At 35.2% G+C, this 23385-nt stretch overlaps 1 protein-coding gene across 3 annotated transcripts in view; it reads left to right on the plus strand.

Annotated features, from left to right (window-relative positions):
* Window positions 1–23385, plus strand: part of LOC126762993 (protein vein) — a 136492-nt gene that overhangs the window by 110008 nt on the left and 3099 nt on the right. Inside the window, exons 3-7 of one of the 3 annotated variants that reach the window (XM_050480134.1) lie at window positions 2898–3066; window positions 3207–3331; window positions 6243–6366; window positions 10397–10458; window positions 17062–19481. In XM_050480134.1, coding sequence (XP_050336091.1) covers window positions 2898–3066; window positions 3207–3331; window positions 6243–6366; window positions 10397–10458; window positions 17062–17111 — 530 coding nt within the window. In that variant the 3' untranslated portion in view covers window positions 17112–19481. Of the gene's footprint in view, window positions 1–2897; window positions 3067–3206; window positions 3332–6242; window positions 6367–10396; window positions 10459–17061; window positions 19482–23385 lie in introns of those variants that run through there. The other 2 variants (XM_050480132.1, XM_050480135.1) reach the window with 2 other exon arrangements.

Consider the following 23385-nt stretch of genomic DNA (forward strand, 5'->3'; position numbering starts at 1 on the left):
GGTTAATTTTAAAGACTTGAAAATGTATTTAATTCAAATTGAGCTGAGTCGATTTAGCCATGCCTGGTTCGTCTGTTTATATGCCAATTAGTCCTCGGTTTTGGAGATATCAACCAAAAATTTTTTACACATCCTTTTCTCCCCGAGAAGCTGCTCATTTGTCGCTAATAACGACACACTATGATATACAGCTGTGATATAAACTGTCTTGTGCGATCAACATTAATTTTCGGTTTGTGAATCGTATTTCAGCTTCGACGCAATCAAAGTTAAGATGTTTTGTTTTTTTAGTTTTTAAGAACTCTTATGTAAATTGTATTCTGTAGCCTAAAAACCTCAAGATTTTCTTAAAACTCAAGGCAGTACTTGCAAATATCAGCTTCAAGCATTCCCACGCTGTCTCTAACGGATTAGCTGAACCAGTTTGAGCTTTTCTTCAATAATGAAAAGAAAAGACTTACCCCTAAAAGTCCACATTTAGCGAAAATAAAAATAGATCACGTGCTTTAGTTCACTTAAGGGCGTGTAGACGGGTATAAGTGCTGATTTGTGCAATCAACTAATATAAATAATTAAATGTTTAACAAGCACAAACAATTGAACTATTTTAAACTAAATTTATTTTTATATAAAATGCGCTTTTTACTCGCTGACTATTTAAAAGCATATCTTCCGAACGCTCGGGCGACCTTCCCAACGAGAGCATACTAAAGTTATATTTAAATGCATCTAAGTGTAAATATATGAATATATGTATGTATGTAGATATCTTTCTTGAGTTGTCGCAAATCATTCGTGGGATTTATTTTGGTCAATGTGTCACATTCTTGCGCTGCGACTCACCGATCGATGACTAAGCGCGAATTGTATAACTGCGTAGAGTGCCGGGAGTCGCGAGTGCCCAGCATAAAAGTGTAGCAAAGGAGACGTGTAACATTGTCGGCTGATCGTGCATCACATGATGCAGCCTTGGCGGCTATGAATGATGAGAAATCAATTAAGTTACGTATACGACCGCGCGCACCTACACAGTACACCGCAATGCAGGCGCTGGGTGTGTGTGTTTCAGGTGGGCGTGAAACATGCGAATAACCAACTGTATTGCATACAGTGCAACTTTGTAAATGTTGCAAGCTAGCGTATTACCGAAATTATAATATTTTCGCATACTAGAGATATGCTTGTATCTATAGCCTCACCAAATTTATAAACAAATAAATTCCGGCTGTTTACTTAAACAAATACATACACTATAATGCAGAGGGGAAGCACGCTGGTGCGGAATTCTTCGAAAATTAAACTAACTTAAGCACAAACAGCGTGCTTTTATGAGTTAATGTTAAAATCGCTGAAAATCACTTTTCTTGTGTGCTGACAACGCGTGTATATTTATATTAGTGGCACATACTATAAGCGCTTTTCGAAAAGTTTCTGTTTTGCTGGATTTTAGTGCATTTGTTGCAATGCCGAACTCAACGCCATTACTTCTACGGAAAAAAAATACTTGCTCTCCAAATAAAACACACAAAAAAAAAACAGAAAAACGTCTGTATCTGCGTCGCTTGCCGTGGTTTTGTCTATTAGCGCCCATCTGTTGCTCGTAAAATTAAAAGAGTTTTAGGTATCACTTGTGTTTTGATCAGTCTAAAATTTTCCACAATCTTTTATAGATTCTTTTGGTATCGTTGTTTTTTTTTTTGTTTTGTACTTTTTAAAAAGCTTTTATGATATTTTGTGACAAGATTTGCATGTTTTATTCATCACCTACGGCGGCAGACAGTGTCGGACAGCAGAAATTTGTTTGGCGAGTGGCTATGAAAAACATGTGTCCGGCAGATTGGCTTAAGCGAAATTTGCACTTTTTTATACATATAACAAACGATCAGCAATGGAAATTGCAATCGCGCCAGTTGTTGCTATATTTCAAATATTTATTTACTCCGAAAAGGGTTTGCCACGAAGTTGGTATCACCCAAAAGGAAACTTATATGTCTATATATATGTATATACAAATGATCAGCGTGATGAGCTGAGTATCATTTGTCTGAACCGTTATTGCATATAGCTGCCATACAAACTGAACGATCGAAATCAAGTCATTGTACGAAAAAGTTTTTCATTTGAAGAGATATCTTCACGAAATTTGGTACGGATCATTGCTTAAAACACAGGTACAATCTCGGAAGAAATTGTTTAGATCGGTTCACTATATCACACAGCTGCCATACAAATCGGGCGATGAAAAATTAGTTCTTGTATGAAAAACTTTTTTATTTAACAATATATCTTAACGAAATTTTACAGGAATTAATGTCCAAAACAAGGTTCCAAAATCTGAAGAAAAATTGTAGATCGGACTACTATTTCATATAGCTGCCATACAAGCTGAACCAACGAAGTCAAGTTCTTGTATGAAAAAGTTTTTTATTTGTAAAGATATCTTCCTGAAATTTTGCTTGACTTATTATGCAAAACAAAGCTACAACTTTCGAAAAAATTGTACAGATCGGACTACTATAGCATATAGCTGCCATACAAACTGACCGCTCAAAATCTAGTTTTTGTATAGAAAACTTTTTTGTTTGCCAAGACATCTTCATGAAATTTATTATACATTATAACCGTAAACAACGGTATAATCTCCGAGGAAATTGTTTTGATCGAACCACTGTAACGTATAGCTGCCATACAAACCAACCCATCAAAACAAATTCTTTTACGGAAAACTTTTTTATTTATTAACATTTTCTTGTTCTACACATGCTTCGTACTTTCATGTTTTATCTATTTTTATTAAATAATTAAAATATTTCATTAGTTTTGTTTCTTTCGCTTCAAATCCAACCGATACGATTCATTAGTAATTACGAAATATTTTTGCTTTAAATTGTTTACAGCACAGCTCGCATCGATACGAAATATAACCACCAATCGGACGATGGAAATCGGTAAAGAGTTGCACATTGTTTGCAAGGTGCAGGGCAGGCCGCCGCCTAAGGTCACCTGGTTCAAGGATGGCAAATCGATTAATCGCAATCGGAAATTATACAAATTTCGGCACTTCAAGTGAGTAACAACAAATTAAGCTAATTTATTTTGCACTTTACCAGTAATTATATGTCTAATTGTGTTTGCATGTGCTACAACAACAATTCTTCACACACATCACCACCAACACCAACACCCACTTTGGAACACACCGACAGAATGCGCTCCGAGCTGATCATTCGTTCGTTTAACATCTCCGATACGGGGCATTACGAATGCCGTGCCAAAAATAAAATCAATCAGGAGCCAGCTCGACGCATCATAGCAATCAAAGCGGATCCAGGTGAGTAGCGCATCCACCGAATACAGCAGATGCGATCGTGAATAAAACAGCATATATACTTGTATATTTGCATTTTCTACGCCATATATCTGCGCGCTGTTTATTTTTTAAAATTTTCTTTTCATTTCTTTCGTTTTCGCTTTCTTCACACAAATTATTGCGCTCCAATTAATTTGTGATTTATCGCAACATTTCCTTTCTTACAAAATTATTATTGCTTGTGTAGATTATGTGAGCTGCAGTGCTGTGCCTTAAGTCCTCTTTGCACTCTCCACTTTTGTATATTTGTTGAAGAAAATTTATGTTAAACTGAAAGTGGCTCTGTAAAATGCATAACCGACCTCATAACCATTTGCAGAAGGAAATGTGAGGTGGAAATGAGTCAGCATAAATTACTATAATGCAGATTAAATCATAATCACAGATGGACTTCACATATATAGTATATTGATTATAGTAGTTCCAGTTATTGAGTTTACTTAGTTGGATATTCGTTGGTCTTATGCAAGGTCTTCTGTGCAATCTCAGTACAGGGCCAACAGCAAAAGTATTGATTGCCACTAGCCAGGCCTCATCAGGATCAAATAATATCAACACACACTCCTCAAATTGGACAAAAACCACAGCTGAGTCAACAACCGCATAAGCCGCTTTTATCTGATCACTGCACTGAAGGCTTTTTTAGCTCTGCTCTTTTTTCTACCCTGAACAGGTTAAATTAAGCTGGTAACTCCTAGTAGGAAACATTGAAGACCCATCTTCATCTTTATTGGCGTTGACAACGCTTACGCGGTTACTGCCGAGCGCCTCAGTCGTTCTTCCTTTTCGCTGCTCGACCCCCATTGGAAATTCCAAGTGGAGCCAGGTCTTTCTCCACCTGGTCTTTCCAACGAAGTAGAAGTCTTCCTCTTTCTCTGCTTCCCCCAGCGGGTACTGCTTCGAATACTCTCAAAACTGGAGCGTTTTCATCCATTCGGGCAACATGACCTAGCCAGCGCAGCGGCTGTTTCTTAATACGCTAAACTATGTCAATGTCGTCGTATATCTCGTACAGCTCATCGTTCCATCGACTGCGGTATTCGCCATTGCCAATGCTCAGAGGATCATAAATCTTCCGCAGAATCTTTCTTTCGAAAACTCGTAACGCCGATTCATCAGATGATGTCTTCACTTCCAAATAGCAGGGCGGGGATGATGAGTGACTTGAGAATTTGGTTGCAAGAGTTATTCTGCGTTGAATTTCGAGGCTGATGTTGTTGTTGGTGTTAAAACTAGTTCCAAGATAGAAGAAATTATCTACGACTTCGAAATTATGACTGTCAACAGTGACGTAGGAGCCAAGTCGCGAATACGACGACTGTTTGATGACAGGAGATATTTCGTCTTGCCATTCACTCCCAGTCCCATCTGCTTCGCTTCTTTGTTTAACCTGGAGAAAGAAGAACTAACGGCGCGGTTGTTGTGGTCAATGATAACAATGGTCCGGCGTCCGCCAACAGTTGTACACTCTTGTAGAAGATTGTACCTTCTCTTATCTGCACGGTAGCTCGAAAAATTATTGAAGAATTCGCACGATATGGAGTCGCCTTGTATGAAACCTTGTTTGGTATCGAACGGCCCAAAGGTCCTTCCCGATCCTGACGGAGCTAATGGTATTGCTCAACGTCAATATACAAAGCCGCATAAGCTTTGTGGAGATGCCAAATTTAGTCACAGCGGCATGGAGGCAGATATTTTTCGTGCTGTCAGAAGAAGCAGCTTTGAAATCGACGAAGAAGAAGTAGTGTATGACGGTCTTCTTTTCACGGTCTTTTCCAAGATTTAGCGCTTGGTGAATATCTGATTGTTGATTTGCCAGGTCCAATCAATTTGTTGGCGGTGAGTTTTAATCTTTCACACAATACGCTCGATAGAATCTTATATGTGATGTTGGGAGAGCTTATTCCATGGTCATTGTCGCAGATAGTGGGAGAACCCACAGTTTGTAGATTGGGCAGAGCACACTGAAGTTCCAATCTTCGGGCACGCTTTTGTCCGACCATATTCTACAAAGGGACTGATGCCTGCTTCTTATCAGTTCTTCGCCGCCGTGTTTGAATAGCTCAGCTGGCAATCCATCGGCCGCTTTTTTGTTCTTCAGACAGGTAATTGCTATGCGGACTTCTTCATGGTAGGACAAAGGAACGTCCCCTCCATCGTCATCGATTGGGGAATCAAGTTCAACATCCCCAGATGTTATGCTTTCACTACTATTCAGCTGGCTGGAGAAGTGTTCTCTCCATAATTTTAGTATGTTCTGGGCATCACCTCTGAGGGTTCTACAAGAGTATTAAAACATTCTCCGGTATTTAAACCTTCAGTTAGTCGCCGTTTCTTTTCGCAGAATGTTCGAGCATTACCCCTGTCGGTCAGCTTTTTAAGCTCTTCATACCCACGCATTTCGGCCTCTCTGTTTTTCTGTCTGCAAAAGCGTCTCTCTTCCCTCTTCAATTCTCGGGTCTGTCCCCTCCCGCACGTGTTGTGATCGATTGTAACGTTGCGTTGTAAGCTGTTCGCTTTCTTTCCAAAGCGGCACCACAGTCATCATCAGTCTCATCGTACCTTAAGTCCAAATCATCCTTTTTTAGATAAAAGCACCAAGAAAATTTAAATTGCAGCCGAGAATGTACATAGCCTTTAGTTATTACCCATCCATTGAGAGATAAGCACCCTTGCTTCTATAGAATATTACAAGCATGCGGTCTAGTTCCCTTTTTATGTATAGGACAGGCTTTGGCTGCAATTCACAGATCTGATTTGGGCATTGCGGTTTTAATCAATTTTGTAAGGCCTCCGAAATCGCCCGACCTTTAATTGTTTGACTTACTTTAACTCTCAAACAAATAAACTAAATCCTTTTTTGACATTTCAGAGACACGTTCTACAACAAATCTAGCAGGCGGCACTGGCAAAGTCTGTTCCGATGATGCCGCTGAATTCTGTATGAATGGTGGCACCTGTCATTTCTATACGGAAATCAACTCATTCTCTTGCATGTAAGTATGGAAACAGGTAACAAAAATTAGAATATTTTCAGCAGTTCTAAAACTTAAACATGAAATTAGTACTAAATTAGTTAGTTAGAAGAAAAATACATTACAATACAACAACACATACAAACATATGTATAGTATAGCTGCATGAAGGGCAGCAGCGCATGGTACTGGATGCAAAACAACCTCAAAGAACAGCATGTCGATATATAAATATATATACGTATAAGTATGTAGGCAGGCATATAACAAAGTAATCGTTCCTTAGCGCCGCACACAAGTTTTGGGGCATGTAACGCGCGTTGGGAAGCGGCAGACGTCGAACACTGCCCCGGAATAATCACAAAGTGCGCGAGCGAGTGCACGTTGACGGCATAAGCAAACATATCTACACATCTAGATATATTATATGAGTATATATGTATATGTATATGTAAATGTACACTTGAATGTGTGCATGTGTTTATGTAGTTGTAAAGATGCAAAGATTTCAGGGATCGCAGCGCATTTGGAAATAAATTGACGCGCTGAAAGACATAATTCACATTGCGCACACGCACTCCATTTGCGATACGAACACGTGCAAGCAGGGCAGGCAGGGCGCTGAACAAATGAAGATCACAAAAATGAAGGCAGACACAGCGCGCGTTCACGACAACCGAGTGCACTGAAGTACGCGCACGACACACGCACACACATGCATACACACATAGAGTTGCTGTAAACCGTTGCAGAGTATTGTGGGGTGGAGAAATGATCCAACCAGTTTTTTGTTTCTCTACGAGCGACTCTAATTTTTTGGCGCTTCATGCTCTTGATTTAAGATTGGATTTCTTTATTTTTCCGTATCTTGTTGTCAAGTCAGCCAGATACAAGTATTTTGCTCATCTTCATTCCATCTGCAAAACAATAAAAATGTCAACAGTCCATTGATTACTTTCGACATCGTTCGTTTGACACATCTGTGGCGAAATCCAACGTTTTTCTCTGGTGACAATTGGAAGTATGGCGCACAGAGATTTGCTGTATGAACGCACGCGATTTCTGCTTAATAAACGGAAAAGTATAAAAATAAAATGATTTGTTTGGGGAACAGCGTGCCACTTTTGCGCCACCAAACCACAACGAAAACAGCGGCGGATGGTGACCCTCATTTTACACTAGCGCCGCCGCCGCCGCCGCCATTCTTAATAGTTAATTTGTTAAATCTCATAAGTGTACGTTTGTATGCTTAAAAATCAGAAACACATAAAAATAAAAAACAAAAGCGAATGTACGATGTGGCTAAAAATATGAAATTGAAAAACATCATAAAAGTACGCCCTACCAAAATATTTCCACAGCGCATACGCTTTAGCACTTTGGCTGCACTTTACTTCAGCGCCTCGTACTCATACTCATTTGTGTCCGTATGGGCGCAGGCGTAAGTGCACAGTGTATTGTTGCGACATTTTAATAGACAAATATGCGGAGTCGCCCGCCACTTTCACCCTAATAGACAAAGTCGCCTTTGTTGAGTGTAAGTTTGGGCATCGTTTTTTTACATCTCCGGCAAGTAGCGACATTAAAACAACAGGGTTTTCAATAAGAGCGCTCGGGCCAAAAATATGCATTGAGCGGTCGCGATTCCCATTCACAGTAACGTGGCGGTCTTGCTCATCATGGATGAAGTACGGCCCAATGACGCCGCAGGCCCATAAACCACACCAAACGGTATCTTTTCGGGAGGCAATGGTGACTCATGGAGTAGGTGTGGATTGTTGACAGACCAATAACGCATAATTTGCTTATGGACGAAGCCATTCCGCCAGAAATGAGCCTTATGGCTGAAGATGATTTTTCGATGGAAATCCGGATTCTTGATGCGGTAGCGGCAACCATATTCTCGAGACTACGGACACTTCTTTATCTCACTGACACGGGAACGTTTTGGGTTGTGCCTGTGGATTCAAATTTTTCCACTAGGCGCTCAATTGTTGAACTGACAGGAATGATTATGACGGCAATAAATTGTACGTGGCGCTCTATAAGTTGAGGCCACTGACTCCGAAATTTGGTAGTAAATTTTAATAGTTTCGACTTGGATTGTATATCTTTCCATGGTGAAATGGCAAACCTTATTGAAGAGAAATGTCAAATGAAAGAAAAAAAACTATGGCGTCGTTTGCTTTCCCTATCGGGCTACTTTTGTAACGTCCTTATTGAATAACCCGTCACTTGTATACATACTTAAAGGGAAGAAATAAAACGCATATATTTTATTGTTTTGACCAAGCATTTAGCTCTTCTATAAAGATAAGAGTTTCTCGAAGCGGCTGGTTCGATTAAATTCCAGCTCATGGACCCAAATTGCTCTAAGGAGCAATTGCGATCGTATGTCAGCAATAACGCGCCGCATATTGTCTTCCAATGTGTCAATAGTCTCAAGCTTATCTGCGTAGGCAAGCGACTTCACATAACACCATAAAAACTAGGCTAGCAGTGTTAACTCGCACGATCTTGGAGCCCACGCCACAGACTTACGACGGGAGACATGCTTTTCAATAAACTCGGTAGCGCCGTCTTGTTGGAGCTAAAGGTCCACGTTAACATCAACCAATTCTGGCATTAAAAAGTCATAAACCATGACTCTATAGTGTTTCCCATAGCCTGTAACATTATGGTTGGCTTCATTTTTGTAGACATATGCACTAACGTTTCCTTCTTGTTCGATTACTAAGTCATTTTGGGCCTAACCACCGAACATGCGATGCGCTTGATAATCGTTCGGCTTCATTGCTTGAACGAGTTCGATTTTGTAAGTCCGCAATATTCTTCCACAAAATCTTTCATAAAGTTGTTGCGCGCATTGGCGGATGAACACATTCCGATCTTCTTCTTCGATACTCTACTCCACAGTAATAAAGCCTTCGGTGCGGACTATATGTCGTCCCTGAGAACGCGCGCTATCAATCATAATAGTGAATTTGTCATTTTGAGCACTCTTTAGGCACTAACGTACCAATGTGCGTATGCAAGAGCAACCTAGAATGCTACTATTGACTGCTCGTTGCAAGCGGAACACTTTTAAGGCACACATACACATATACGGCAAGCAACATGCATGCGTTCAGTGACTACGCCAGCGACTCTAGCGACCTGGCAACCACCACTTGAGCGCGCAATGCCGCTGTGTCCTCTCTGTATGTGCATTAGAGTCTATTCGTGTTTGTTGTTGGTGATTTATATTTAGACAAACCAATCAAGGGCTATGGTGTAAACAAAACTCCTTCAGCCAAAAGTGTCTTCGCGTCGGAGCAAGCTGCGGCATGAAATCGAGCCCGGACTGTGAAGGGGTGAATGGATTGATGTTGCAATCACTCAATGTAGCTGTCTCAAATTGCAGTAAAACTAAATTGTTTAACTAAACTAATTGATATCTACGCTAACGCGGTCCACCATGGTTTTTTTTTATATAGAAAGCATAAATTCTTGCAAACACTAGAACATAAGTGCATCAAAGTTGTATTCTAAAAAATGTTAAAAATTTAATATGAGAAATTTTATAATTTATATAGTGTACTTGCTTGCTTTGATCGGAATGCTTCGGAAAACACTTGGTCAGAGACTTGTTTCTTTGAGGTTTCTGGCGCTTCTGTGATAAAAAGGAAGCGCTTGTGTATTTTTATACCCTAAACAGGGTGTATTAAGTTTGCCACGACGTTTGTAATACCCTAAAGTAAACGTCGAAGACCCTATAAAGTAGATATAGGGTGATCCACTTCAAGGTTTCCTTCTTCGGAACTCTTTGGAACTTTTCAAGAGCCCATAGAGCGAAGCGATGTGCCTGACACGACTCACGCATTAGCTGTCAAAAACAGGCTATTGAAAAAAGTGCCTCTACTTGGATCACCCTATATAAACGTACATCTTAGACAATTATAGCTTTGTAAATCTATGATTCTCTGTTATTTATCCATATTTAAATCTGCCTTGAATTCAAACGCTGAAAAAACTTTCTAATATTTGATCGTTTTGTACTTTTCAATTTCAGATGCCCGGAGGGATTCATTGGTGAACGCTGCGACCGCAAGGAAGTCAATAATTTATCTCCCAGTACGTACAATAATGCCCAAGAATGTGAGAAGTTTTTGGGAGTTTATTATTGCTAAAGTAGGCTTTTCTATAGCATCACGTTTGGTTTAACTTGAGTAAAAAAAATAAAAACTTCTTGCAATTAAAAGAAGAAACCCGCCACCAAGTGTTATACAGAAGTATGCGGCATAGAAGAAATTAAAGAAAATTGAAAGCGCATACATACTTACAACTACTTACATACTTAGATATGTATGTACATATGTATGTATGTATGCATGTCATTCGAATCGAATGTTTTCAATTTAACTATCTACGAAATATACCAAAAATACATATACTCATGCATAATGAATTGCACCATCACACACACATACAAACATACACGAAATCAACATTTACAAAAGCGCAATAAACCAAAAATTAGTTATAAACAATATAATACTGATAAAATAGAAAATGCTAACACATAATAATTATTTATTTGTTGAGTTCAACTGTAGTACGAAGTTGAACCGCAAGTTACCACAAACACAACCACACACACATATTACACGTACATTTTTTTTGTGTGTGCATGTAACGCTGTAGAACTTTGCTAACACAAACAGGAACAGAAACAGAGACAGAAACAGAAACGCTGTAGAACTTTTCTAACGCAAACAGGAACAGAAACTGAGATCAGAAAATAGTAATTTGTTGAGTTTAACTAAAGTAGGCGATGAAACGAAACTTATCCCAAACGCACACATATAAATATGCATATTTGTATATGCATGTACCGCTGTAAAACTTTTCTAACGCAAACAGAAACAGAAACAGAAAAAAATAGTACAAATTCAAATTAAAACAGCTGCAAGCAACTACTTTAACGTATAAATGCATGCATAGCTTAAAAAAATATTAAAACAAAAAAATAAATATTATTTTTTGGCTTGGTACTCCGAAAAATAGTGAGCATTTTTGCAGAGCAAACAATTTCCAACATAATTATGAGTTTTCTGTTTTATTTATAAAATTTATAAGAAAAAGGTTATCTTAAATAAACAAACTTCAACCGTTAATAACTTTTAAGCAGTCAGGCTTACGAAAAAATCGTAAAACAGCTTTTTCGAACAGCTTTCGATTTCCTACAAAATTTATGAAATAAGACATTTTTTCAGTAGTTGGAAACGAGATTTGAATGTTTCTAGCTGATAATAAGTAAACAGAAAACTGTAAGGTGGAGGACCTTCTCGTTACGGTTAAAGGCTCATACTTGGAGCGACTTTCTTAGATGTGTTTAGGAACCTATTTTCAGAGTATCAAGCGAAAAAAAATTTCAAATTTTTGACCCACCCTAATATGGGGATAAATACGTCTATACACATATTTTGGGTGTTTTTCGTAACTCCTGCATTTTAAATTGATTCTACATCAAAATTTTCGATTTTTTTGACTTACACAAAAATTTTCGTCTTTATTGACGCACCCTAATATAGATATAGATACGTACATATATACACATAGTCTGGGGGATTTTCGTAATTACTGCGTATCAAAGCGAATCTACATAACATAACAATTTTAGACTTTTTTTGACCCACCCTAATATAGGGCTAGATATGTGTAAACACATATTTTGGGTGTTTCTCGTAATTCCTGCGCATCATAGCGAATCTTCATAAAACTTTTCGGTTTTTAAACCCACCCTAATGTAGGAATAGATGCATATATACACGTATTTTGGGTGATTTTCGTAACTCGTGCCTATCATAGCGAACCTACATAAAAATTTTCGTTTTTTTTGACCCACTCTAATATATTGTTGTATACGTATGTATGTATGTATGTATGTACATATGTATGTATGTGCATATGTACATACATATATGTATACCCATATGTATTTTGGGTGTTTTTCGTAACTCCTGCGTATCAAAGCGAATCTACATAAAAATTTTCGAATTTTTGACTCATCCTAATATAGGGTTAGATACGTGTAAACACATATTTTGGGTGTTTCTCGTAATTCCTGCGTATCATAACGAATCTACATAAAAATTTTCGATTTTTTTTTGACCCACCCTAATATAGGGTTAGATACGTGTAAACACATATTTTGGGTGTTTCTCGTAATTCCTGCGTATCATAGCGAATCAAAATAAAAATGTTTGACTTTTTTTTGACCCACCCTAATATAGGAATATATACAACACATATGTATATTTTGGGTGCTTTTCGCAACTCCTGCGTATCAAAGCGAATCTACATAAATGCACACACAAACACATACATACACATACACACATATTAATGAAGCTTAAATTTCGCAAATAATTTCAAAACACATTCCAACAACTAATATTTTTAATTAAATAAAAAAACATTTCAAATTCAGCGATTTGACACTTAAACGCAAAAGCAAAGCAAGTTGAAAGCTCAAAGTTAAAAAGTTAATAAAAAAAGTAGTATTTAAAAGCCACTAAGCTGATGGAACTTCATGAGAATGGTGAAAGAACTTAGCGTACGATTTTGTTTTGTAAAAATAACGGTGCTATAGAAGGTTTATTTTACGCAATAATATATACTCCATGTTATTTACTTATTCTGTTCCTCTTACTTCTACTGCGCTTTCGTTGTTTTATTTAGTTTAATTTGTTTTTTACCATTAATAATACCACTTAAAAATATTTTATTATTTTTAAATTATTTATTAACTTTAGTTTACGTATTTATTTACAAGCAAAGAACTTTACAAAAAGAAAAAAAAAACAAAAACAAAAAACTTAAACAAAAACAAAGGCAAAAAACATTATATATTCTAAGCAGTTTTAGAGGAAATGCATTAAAATATGCTTGCAAGCATTGAAACCAAGCAGAACAACAATAACAACAAAAATGTTAACAAATACTGCGAACCAACGTGTAATTACGAAAGTAATAGTAATAGATATTTCTGAAAATAAGAGGCTCTCTTGCTCGCGTCCACACACATGCACATACTATACATGCGCACACACACACGGCTGTAAGTGTGCGTGTGTGTGTGTGTGCAAACATGGGTACGCCCACATAATCTCATCAACTACACACTTCGCCGTTCTATTTATTTCAAATCATCATGGACACATACTCACACACACGCACACACACACAAACACATACATGCATATACATCTCACATATAGACCGTAAATAGTTGTAATACATAATGAAATCATAAAATTGATGAGATTTTGACAAATACTTTTTATTTTGGTACTCGCATAGCCTCGCTCTTAATTCTAAAAAGAACACAGAAAAAAAACGAAAATAATCATAATGGCATAAACACTAGCGTGCCCCACTATGAAACATACCATATTTTCAACGGCATCTTTTCGCAAATCCTTTAACGAATTTAGCACATCTCAGCCCAACTGACAAACTCAACAACACAACTGTCGCTCATGAACGTCACATTTGCGAAAACCATTTGCATCCTCCTCAACCACGTCACAGTTGAAACCGAGCGCCGAAATAGTGCTAAGCAAAGGCATTAAGTTCAGAAACAAATATTGATTACAGAACACCGTTCCTTATGCCTTATAAATCGATCGAGTTCAGAAACAAATATTGACTACAGAACACCGATTTTTCTAATCATTTCTTCGTATCAAGTTCAGAAACTACTATTGATTACAGAACACTGATTCTTCTACCACATCGATCGTTTCATTTGAGCAATTTCTTCGTAGCATTTTAGGTCAAAATTGTCACTTGTCATAGCTAAAATACAAAACTGACATAATTTTATTCAAGCGAAGCCGCTCTATATGTATATGTATTCTTAAGGGGTTACATGGGTTTCTTCGAACAAAAAACGACAACATTTCAATAAATTTTGCTCAACACTTTTTTTTGTGAAAAATTAAATATTTTATGGAACTTATTAATCGAAAGATACATATTTCACAAAGATTTTTGAACTTTTCAAAAGTGAAATATTCAACACAGACGTCAAGATAGGCGCTGGGAAAAGGCGTGCCTCCGCGTTGACAGCAGAACTATTTACAGGATTAGATGAAGTAAAAAGAAAAAAACGTGGTTTACATAGGAAAATTGTGAAATTTTTTTCCAAAAAATTCAAATTTCTTGTTGTCTTGTTTTAAATAGTCGTAATTGAAAGCAAAATCTTTGTTCAAGACCTTTTAAATTATACCTCGAAAACCTGTATTAAATTTAATTAGCTCGCGAGATATGTTTCCGACAACCGACTTTGTAAACACAGTTTCGAACAGAACGCGTTTAAGGCTTAAAGGAGGTATTATAGTCTAGAGGCATGAATCTCAGGTAATTTTCAATTTTTGCTATCCATTTTTTATAAGTTATTTATTAACATTACAAAAAATACAGAACACACTCAAAAAAAGAAATAAAACTTTCAAAAATTAACAGGGGGTCCCAAACGCCGAGATCAAACCAAGATTTCAAGCCTCTAGCAATCTATCGGGTGATTTTAAGAGCCATAAATTTGCAAAATCTTCTCAAACAATTGATACGAGATCATAACCAAGATTTCAAGCTTCTCAGCAATCTAAAACCGAAAACAAATTATTAAGAGATTATATACAATTTGAAGGCCGAAAAAACGCGAATTTTCCAGAATTTTTCTGAGAAAAGTTTTAAATTTATTGATCCAAAGATTTGTACACATATTATGGGATCTCTTAACTGTATTTTAAAACTTTGTATTAGTAACAATATTTAACTGGAAAGGAACTACAGCTGACCTCCGGGAGCTGCTCTCAAAACAGACATTTTGTGCTGATCTTGCTATTTCTGAGCTGGATCTTCTGAAATTAAAAAACTAAACAGATATTGCTAAAGTAATGTTAAATCTAGTAAAGCAAATCGTAGTAAAAAGCAAAATAAAATTTTTTGACAAAATGATGGTTTCTAAAAAAAAAAATCGATTTTTTACCAAAATGTCGGCCTTAAATTGTTTATAAAAAAACTATTTTCCTGTGAGAAGACATCTTGGATTAATTACTAAAAAAAATATATTTAATAACCTCGCGTTGAAATTTGAAACTAATCGGCTTAGTCGTTTTTGAGTAATGTTGGTCACCACTTTGAGAAAAACGCATTTAAAGTTTGGAATATACTTTCAAGCACTCTAAAACGCCTTCTCAAATTTGGGTGTAACTTCGAAAATATTAACCGGAATAATATAAAATTGTATGTGCATAATCTTAAATATATGTACATTAAGAAAATGAAATGAAAAAGATCGATTTTTTGAAAGTTCTAACTGTATATAACCCCTTAATGTAAATGGACACAAATTTTTACACGAAATGGTGACTGCCTACAAAAAAAACTTTTGTACTACAATTCTTTTTTGACAGTTTCCAATTTTTAAAAAAATATTAATTATTAAAATTCGGTGACAGAGAAAGATTATAAAGAAGGCACTCTAAAAATTTTAGGTAAATCGATCCAGTAAAAATTGAGAAATCATGGCTATCGTTTTGAAAAAAGACAGTTTCGCGAAAAATGCGTTTTAAATTTAAGTTCCGGCTGAACCAGTACTACTTTTTCGACTGTTTCAAAATTTTTAAAAATTTTAAAAAATTGAAATTTGTGTTTAGGGTTAGGTTATAAAGAAGAGCTGTAAAAATTGTCGGTGAATCGGTCCTGTGAATCTCAAGTTTTAAGTTCTAATCGTGATTATCGTTTTGAAAAAAACAGTATCGCGGATCAGCAAAACACCTTTATCTCCAAAAATTCTCAGTTCTCAGAAATCTCTTTTCAGACATATTCTTGAATAGTTAAACTTTGATAATATATGTGGAAAAAATCGATTTTTTTTATATTTCTAGACTAGAATACCCTTAAAGCGACTATATAGCTGACCTCTCAACTTTTAAAGGCTGTATCTGCAAAACTGTTACTCGGATCAACTTGCATTTTAGGCAATATGCTAGAGATGTTATGGCATTAAATAGGACAAAAAAACAGTCGATTTTTTGAAGCGCTGAAGCCCATGTAATCACTTAAGACTAGTTGTTTTATGCAAGTATTGCCAAGCTAACTATTTTGGTTTGAATTTTAGTTTCTTGATTTGAATTTTAGTTTTTTTTGTTTTGAATTTTATTTTATTTTTTGGTTTGAATTTTAGTTTTTATTTTTTTTTGTTTTGAATTTTAGTTCTTTTTAATGTTGTGAATTTTTTTTTGTTTTTGAATTTTTTTTTGGTTTGAATTTTAGTTTTTTTGGTTTAAATTTTAGTTGTTTTTTTGGTTTGTATTGTTTAACACTTTGGCTGTAGCTGCACTGCATTAATAATATTTGTGGTTTGGTATTTGGGTAGTTGAAGCCTCTTCTAGTTATAGTTCTTTAGATCTTTTTTTTGTTTGATTTTCTATTTAATTTCGTACTCCTTCATAACTCCCGCTTTCATACGCTTTAGTCGGTGACATTATTCACCTAAACAAACTAACTAGTTTCTCCCTTCTTTTGACTTTCACTCCAAAGTTGTTTTAGCGAATAAACTGTAATACTTTTAGTGAATTTTGAGTATTGCCATTTTGAATTTTTATTTGCAAATACACACAGCAAAACAATAATCTATTTATTATGTTTTGATTTTTTTCACAGATTTTTTGTTGCAATCTACGGCCAAATACCTACCACAATTAACTGTATGATTTCTGTTGCGTTTTTTTTTGTTTTTTTTTTTTGTTGTTTTACCTTGTTAAGATTAACGAGTTTTGGCGATTTCTGTTTAATTATAAAGCGAAATATTTTGTTTATTTAATAACTGCGCTGAAAAAATTGTGAAAACGTACATTAGAAGCCAATAATATTGAACTGAAAATCAACTGCCAGCGCGACGATTTGTGACGAGTCGCGAAAGCGCTCTCTTGCATATATACATATGTATGTTTGTCAATAAATAGTTGTGCATAGGTCTGAGCAATAAACCTGAGCAGTGGGTTGAGCCTAGTCAGTTGTGCCGTTGAGATGATGTTTACCGCTATTTTTGCCAACATAACCAAAATTATACATTTTAACGAAACACGCATAAGTGTGTAAATATAGTATAAACATGTGTATTATATAAAAAAAAATACATAAAAAAATTATATAAAAAAAAATTATCAAAGAAAAAATTATATAAAAAATAAAATATATAAAAAAATAAATTATAAAAAAAAATTATATATAAAAAATATTTCATATACATATATGGTACAACAAGCATGTTAATGCCGACAGAACTGCGCACATCAAACTGATAACTAAAAACTCCACGTAACCGAACGATACTTGCGAGCACAAAATTCAACAAAACAAAAAAATTGCAATTTTGAAATATTGTTTGAGTTTTTTTCGAAACATTTGCGCTCACAGTGTAATGCTGAGCGCCTCGGTTTTGCAGCGTCGTTGCAACCCGCCGACTTAGACAACAGTATTTAATCTAAAGGATTTCTAAACTAAAAGTTTCCTTCCTACTTTTTAAATAAATAAATTTATGTTAAATATTATTTGATTTTACTTTTGCTTAAGGCTTTAAATTTAATACTGTGTTTTTGTTTTAATCACGAACAAAGCGCACATTTTGCATATATTTTCGAAAATATATTATGTATTTGCCCGACAGCGTAGCCGTAAATACAACTATTGTAATAAAAGTGTAAATATAAAGTATAATTTTTTTTTTTATTTTTAATTTTTGTCCTATGTTTAAGAAACAATCGACTCACACACACGAATATTTAATGAATATTTAAAGCATATTTAAAGCAAATAATTATATTTACTAATCAAGCACAAAAGAATTTATTTAGCAACAAAATTTTGAAAATGAAATGTACGCTCCTCGTTGCTGTTGAAAACAAATGAGCGAGAGAGAGAGAGTCAATATTGAACTGAGAATGAGTATGAGAGCAGGTTTGCACTTGCTTCTATTTTAACTGACACAAAAAAATATTAATTACGATTTTTGCGAAAAACACGTGCGAAAGCGGTTATACATACATATATCACGTGAATTTAACCGGTTTATAACCGAAACAGTAATATGTACACGTTGTTTTAACGAGTTTATAACCAAAACAGCAATATATTCACGTGAGTTTAACCAGTTCATAACATAACCGATAAAAAATTATTCACGTGATTTTAACCGGTTTATAACCGAAACATAACCGATAAAAAATTATGCACATAAATTTAACCAGTTTTTTTCCGATAAAAAAATTATTCACGTGTTTTTAACCTGTTCATAACCGAAACATAACCGATAAAAAATTTTTTAATGTTTCAATACTTGAAAAAAGTACGCCAGCTGTCGCGCACTCGACAGTTTAAATGACGAAAGCAACGAATACGAAAAAAATGGCGTGAACCCTTTACACACCCTTTTGCAGTCGACATGCAAAGGCATATACATATATATTTTGAGTAGAAATAGAACGGATACCAAATATTATAATTTTGTAATTAATTTATTGTAATTAATAAAAAGTAAAGCATAAAATAAACTTTTGTAAATTGTTAATATGTAGCGCAAAAAATTATAGTAAGAAAGCAAAGAGAAATATAATGATAAAACATAAATTAATACAAAAACAAAACAAAAACAAAAACAAAAAAAACCAAAAGTAAAACTTTATAAGCAACATTTCACTAAACCGCATAAGAAACCGTTACTCAAATGTCGTTTCTTAAGTTTTGCTTAAGTATAAACATAAACTTTTTGTAAATTATTATTCTTTTTAATTAATTAACTTGCGTTTAATTTTAAGTATAACTAATTAGCTGTAGTTAGCTTAGGCAAGAAGAAGAAGAAATTAAAATTCATTACTTTAATAAAAACAAAAACAAAAAAAAACTCTACCGTTTATAATGCTGCTAAGCGTGTCTATAAACATTATGATAATTATTTGTATTTACATTGTTTAAGTGACTTTACTTCTTTAATCTTAACAGTCAAGAAACATGAATGATTACGTTTGAAAAAAATGGTAATGATAATAAAAATATATCGAAATTCAAAAATATTTAAACGAAAACATGTTTTTTTATTTACTTTTCATTTACTTTTTATTTAGTTTTTGTTTTTATGCCATTTAGTTCATTCGCCTAAGTCCACTTGACATACAAACATATTTGAGGTAAGCATTTTGTTGTATTTTGTTCAGTTGTTTTACCGTAATTATTTTGAGTATTCGTTATTTTATGTTTTGTACTCATGTTTTGTGTTTCTCTCTGTGTTTTGTGGTTATGTTTCCGCTTTTGCTTTGCTCTATGTCCGTAATTAATGCACATTTAAGATTTGTTGTAACTAATTTTTTGCGCTATTTAAGAAACAATATACCGCTATTCAAATCCTAAAGAAACTTAGATTTATATGCTGTGTTGTGACATTATTTAAGGGTGTTTTTTTGAGACATGTGGTTTTCAAGAAGAAATGAAACGCATATAATTAGGCTGTATTATAAAGATATTTGAAAAAGCATTTCAGACAACTAACCAAATAAATTAATGCCGAGAGACAACTTTTTACAGCAACAGTGCACCTTATATACTCTTATAAGGCCTCGGGCTTAAAATCACTGCAGTTAACCAGAAATTATGCATTCTCGAAGAGCTTACCCTCATATTGGCCAACAGATAGCCAAAAGATTCCAGATCTAATAGATTACTTCATTGTCAGCAAAATATACCGGAACTATCTGTCGATCAAGCTATCAGGGTTATGACCTTAACTCGGATCATTCTCCAATCTATTTAACCTATAGTAAAACTGTCATCTTTAAAGGCAAAACAGCGGTCTTGGGCAATAAACGTAAAGATTGGGAATACTTTAGAAATATCATGGAATGTTATGAAAGTAAATATGACTCTATATTAAATACTGAACAACTGGAATCTGAAATTTTTCGCAGCTTGGAAAAGTACTACGGAAGTAAGGAAAATTGCTGTAAACTCGTTGCCTAGTTGAAAATCAAAATATTTTAAATCAAGTTTCTAATGATCTTAATCAGAAAATTATGAGGTTTAAAAATGAAAATTTCGCAAAATATATCTTCGGTCCCTAACCAATAAAAGAAATTTCGAGTACACTCTTTGGAAAAGCTGTAAGAGATTACAAACACCAAAATCTCAAGTATGTCCCATTAAAATAAATGCTGATAGTTGGAAACGAGATAATTCAACAAAGTGGAAGTATTTTCGTATTAATTAGTCAAATTATTCTCCCCATATGAAACACACGTAGATTTTCCTTCTGTTTCCAGTCAAGAAAGCGAAGAAATTTGAAATTACACAAGCAGTGAGCTGGGAAAGAAAATCAAAAATATGAAAAACAAAAAATTCCCGGTTACGACCTGTTTACTGTCGAGGTTCTGAAACAGCTTCATCCAATAAGTATAGTAAAAATTACCAACATTTAAGATAAAAAGACGTTATTAACGCGTCTTTTTATCTTAAATGACGATAATAAATTCCAACTTATTGGAAAATTCCTTATGTTATAATGATTCAAAAGACTGGAAAACTAAGATATGATGTATCTTCTTACTGGCTCATAACACTTCTACTTCTACTTCCGATGATATTGAAGATATTTTAAGAAAATTCACATAAAACGTCTCAATAAAATCATAGAACGAAAAACCATAATTCCAGTGGATAAATTTGGGTTCCGAGCTAACCATTCTACGATTGATCAAATCCACAGAATTACACACATTATTTAAAAAGCCTATGATGAAAAAAATTCAGTTCTACCGTGTTTTTGGATGTTGCAAAGGCGTTTGATAAAGTTAGCCACAAGGACTGCTTTCGAAATTGAAACTGACTTGATCGAAACAGCATTATGATATCATAAAAGCATGTATTTTATTATTATCATATCGACGGAATATTAGATGCATCGCCAATATCGAAAAACCTTGAAAACCACACGTCTAAAAAAACACCCGAGCACTCGTCCCCGAAATTTCTATGCCGCATCGCAAGCTTAAATTTCCTTTATATTAACCAAGTACCAACTCAAATAGATAAATTGTAAAATACTTTTAATCGGAAAGCAGAACAATCCAATAATATATATGTAAAATATATAAGTAGTTTATATAATTATACGCTTATGCATATGCAATACAATGTACATAACAAAATATATATACACACAAAGAATATAATTTGAAACGGACACTCAAATCGGATCAATCTTGTAAGCCACGCCACAGGCCCATCATGCAAGATACTGCGCTTACCAAAATTTCCCTAGAATATATTTAGTGTTTCGTTCGCTGTATGACAATTAGAGACGTCTTGTTAGGCTCTACAGTATTCTCCATTAACTGCAACAGTATCGTCGGCTTCATTTCTAAAGAAATACGAATCTGAATGATTCCCTTTCCTCATAAGGCAAAACAAACAGTATATTTTTGAGAATGTAACGGCATTTCAACAACAGCTTGTGATTTTCCACTTAAAATGTTGAGAAATTTTGTTCAGGAGAACAAATTCATGGTGGACGATGTCTTTGATGTCAAAAAAGACAATGTTTGTCCTGTTTCTCCAGGTGCTCCTAGACAACTGACCACTCGTTCGTTGGCTAGGAACGCCTTCTACCGAATCCAGTCGGTGTGCGCTAGCTCCGAAGTGCAGTCGCGGCAGAATAAAATCAGTCCTATGCCCATGGCATTGGCGTTCGGTCAACACATCTTCTCCTTACATATGACGTAATTTTCCTCTTGTTTGGACCCAATTTTTACCCTCTTAATAGTATAATATGCCGAAAATGCTGTTCCTTCTTCTATCTTCGATACAACACCAAACCAAAACTATTCCAAAAAATTTAAACAAATATTTTACAAATAAGTTAAGTGGGAAATGGCTGCGAAAGAATCCCCATTGGCCCCATAACACTTGTGTCAATGAAGCTATTCACGTTTAATATCTTCAATTGACTCAAAACGGTTTCCCCAGAGCGCTCGTTTGAGTTTGCTGAATAGCCAGAAGTCATTCGAAGCTTAATCAAGTGAATACGGTAGTTTTGGCGAAAAGTTCAAAAAGAATCAATTGGTCCAGAACTCCGGCTTCTTTTTACGAATAATTTTACTTCAACGACGCATAACACCCAAACCGTGTTCTTCGTTGACAGTTTGACTAGTCGGAAGGAACTCGAACTGCACCTCACCCCGATAATCGAAGAAAACTTTCAACATAGCCTTGATTTTTGAACTCATTTGACGTGGTTTTTTGGCTTCGGCTCAGCTTTGAAACGATATTCGCTTGATCGTCTGTTTCTGGGTCGTAAGCATTGATCCAAGACTCATCGTCTGTAATAATACGTTTCATCACATTCCGGTAGTCGAAAAGCATTGTTTCACAGACGTTAACGCGACGCTGTTTTCGAAAAAATTTAGTGATTTTGAAACCAATCATACTTTCACTTTTCTTAGACCCAAATGATTTTTCGAAATGGTTTTCACTGATCCTTGCAACATTCCAACGATGCCAGTAAGATCTTTGACTGTTTATCGTTGATTCTCCTTTTATTTAATTGACGTGTTGAGCATCAGTTGATGTTGATGGCCGTCCGGAACATGGTTCGTCGTTAACGCGTTCACGGCCCTTTTTGAATAACTTGTACCAATAAAAAACAATTGCTTGCGACAAACAATTAGCACCGAAGGCCATTTCCAACATTCTTAACGTTTCGACACAAGAAATCTGATTCCGCACAAAAAATGTAATACAACTTCTTTGTTGAATAATTTAACTCATCTTTATGACAAGCATATACTAAACACTAATGATTATTTTGATGTGGCATTTGGCACAGATGTCACTGACAGTCATCCCAGCCTAGAAAAATTATATCAGAAATCAGTTAATAAGATACCAAATTTGTGAAAATGGATGAAATCGGATGAAAACCCCGCTCACTCCCCATATACC

The sequence above is a fragment of the Bactrocera neohumeralis genome, chromosome 6 (assembly GCF_024586455.1).
Source record: "Bactrocera neohumeralis isolate Rockhampton chromosome 6, APGP_CSIRO_Bneo_wtdbg2-racon-allhic-juicebox.fasta_v2, whole genome shotgun sequence".
Classification (NCBI taxonomy): Eukaryota; Metazoa; Arthropoda; class Insecta; order Diptera; family Tephritidae; genus Bactrocera; species Bactrocera neohumeralis.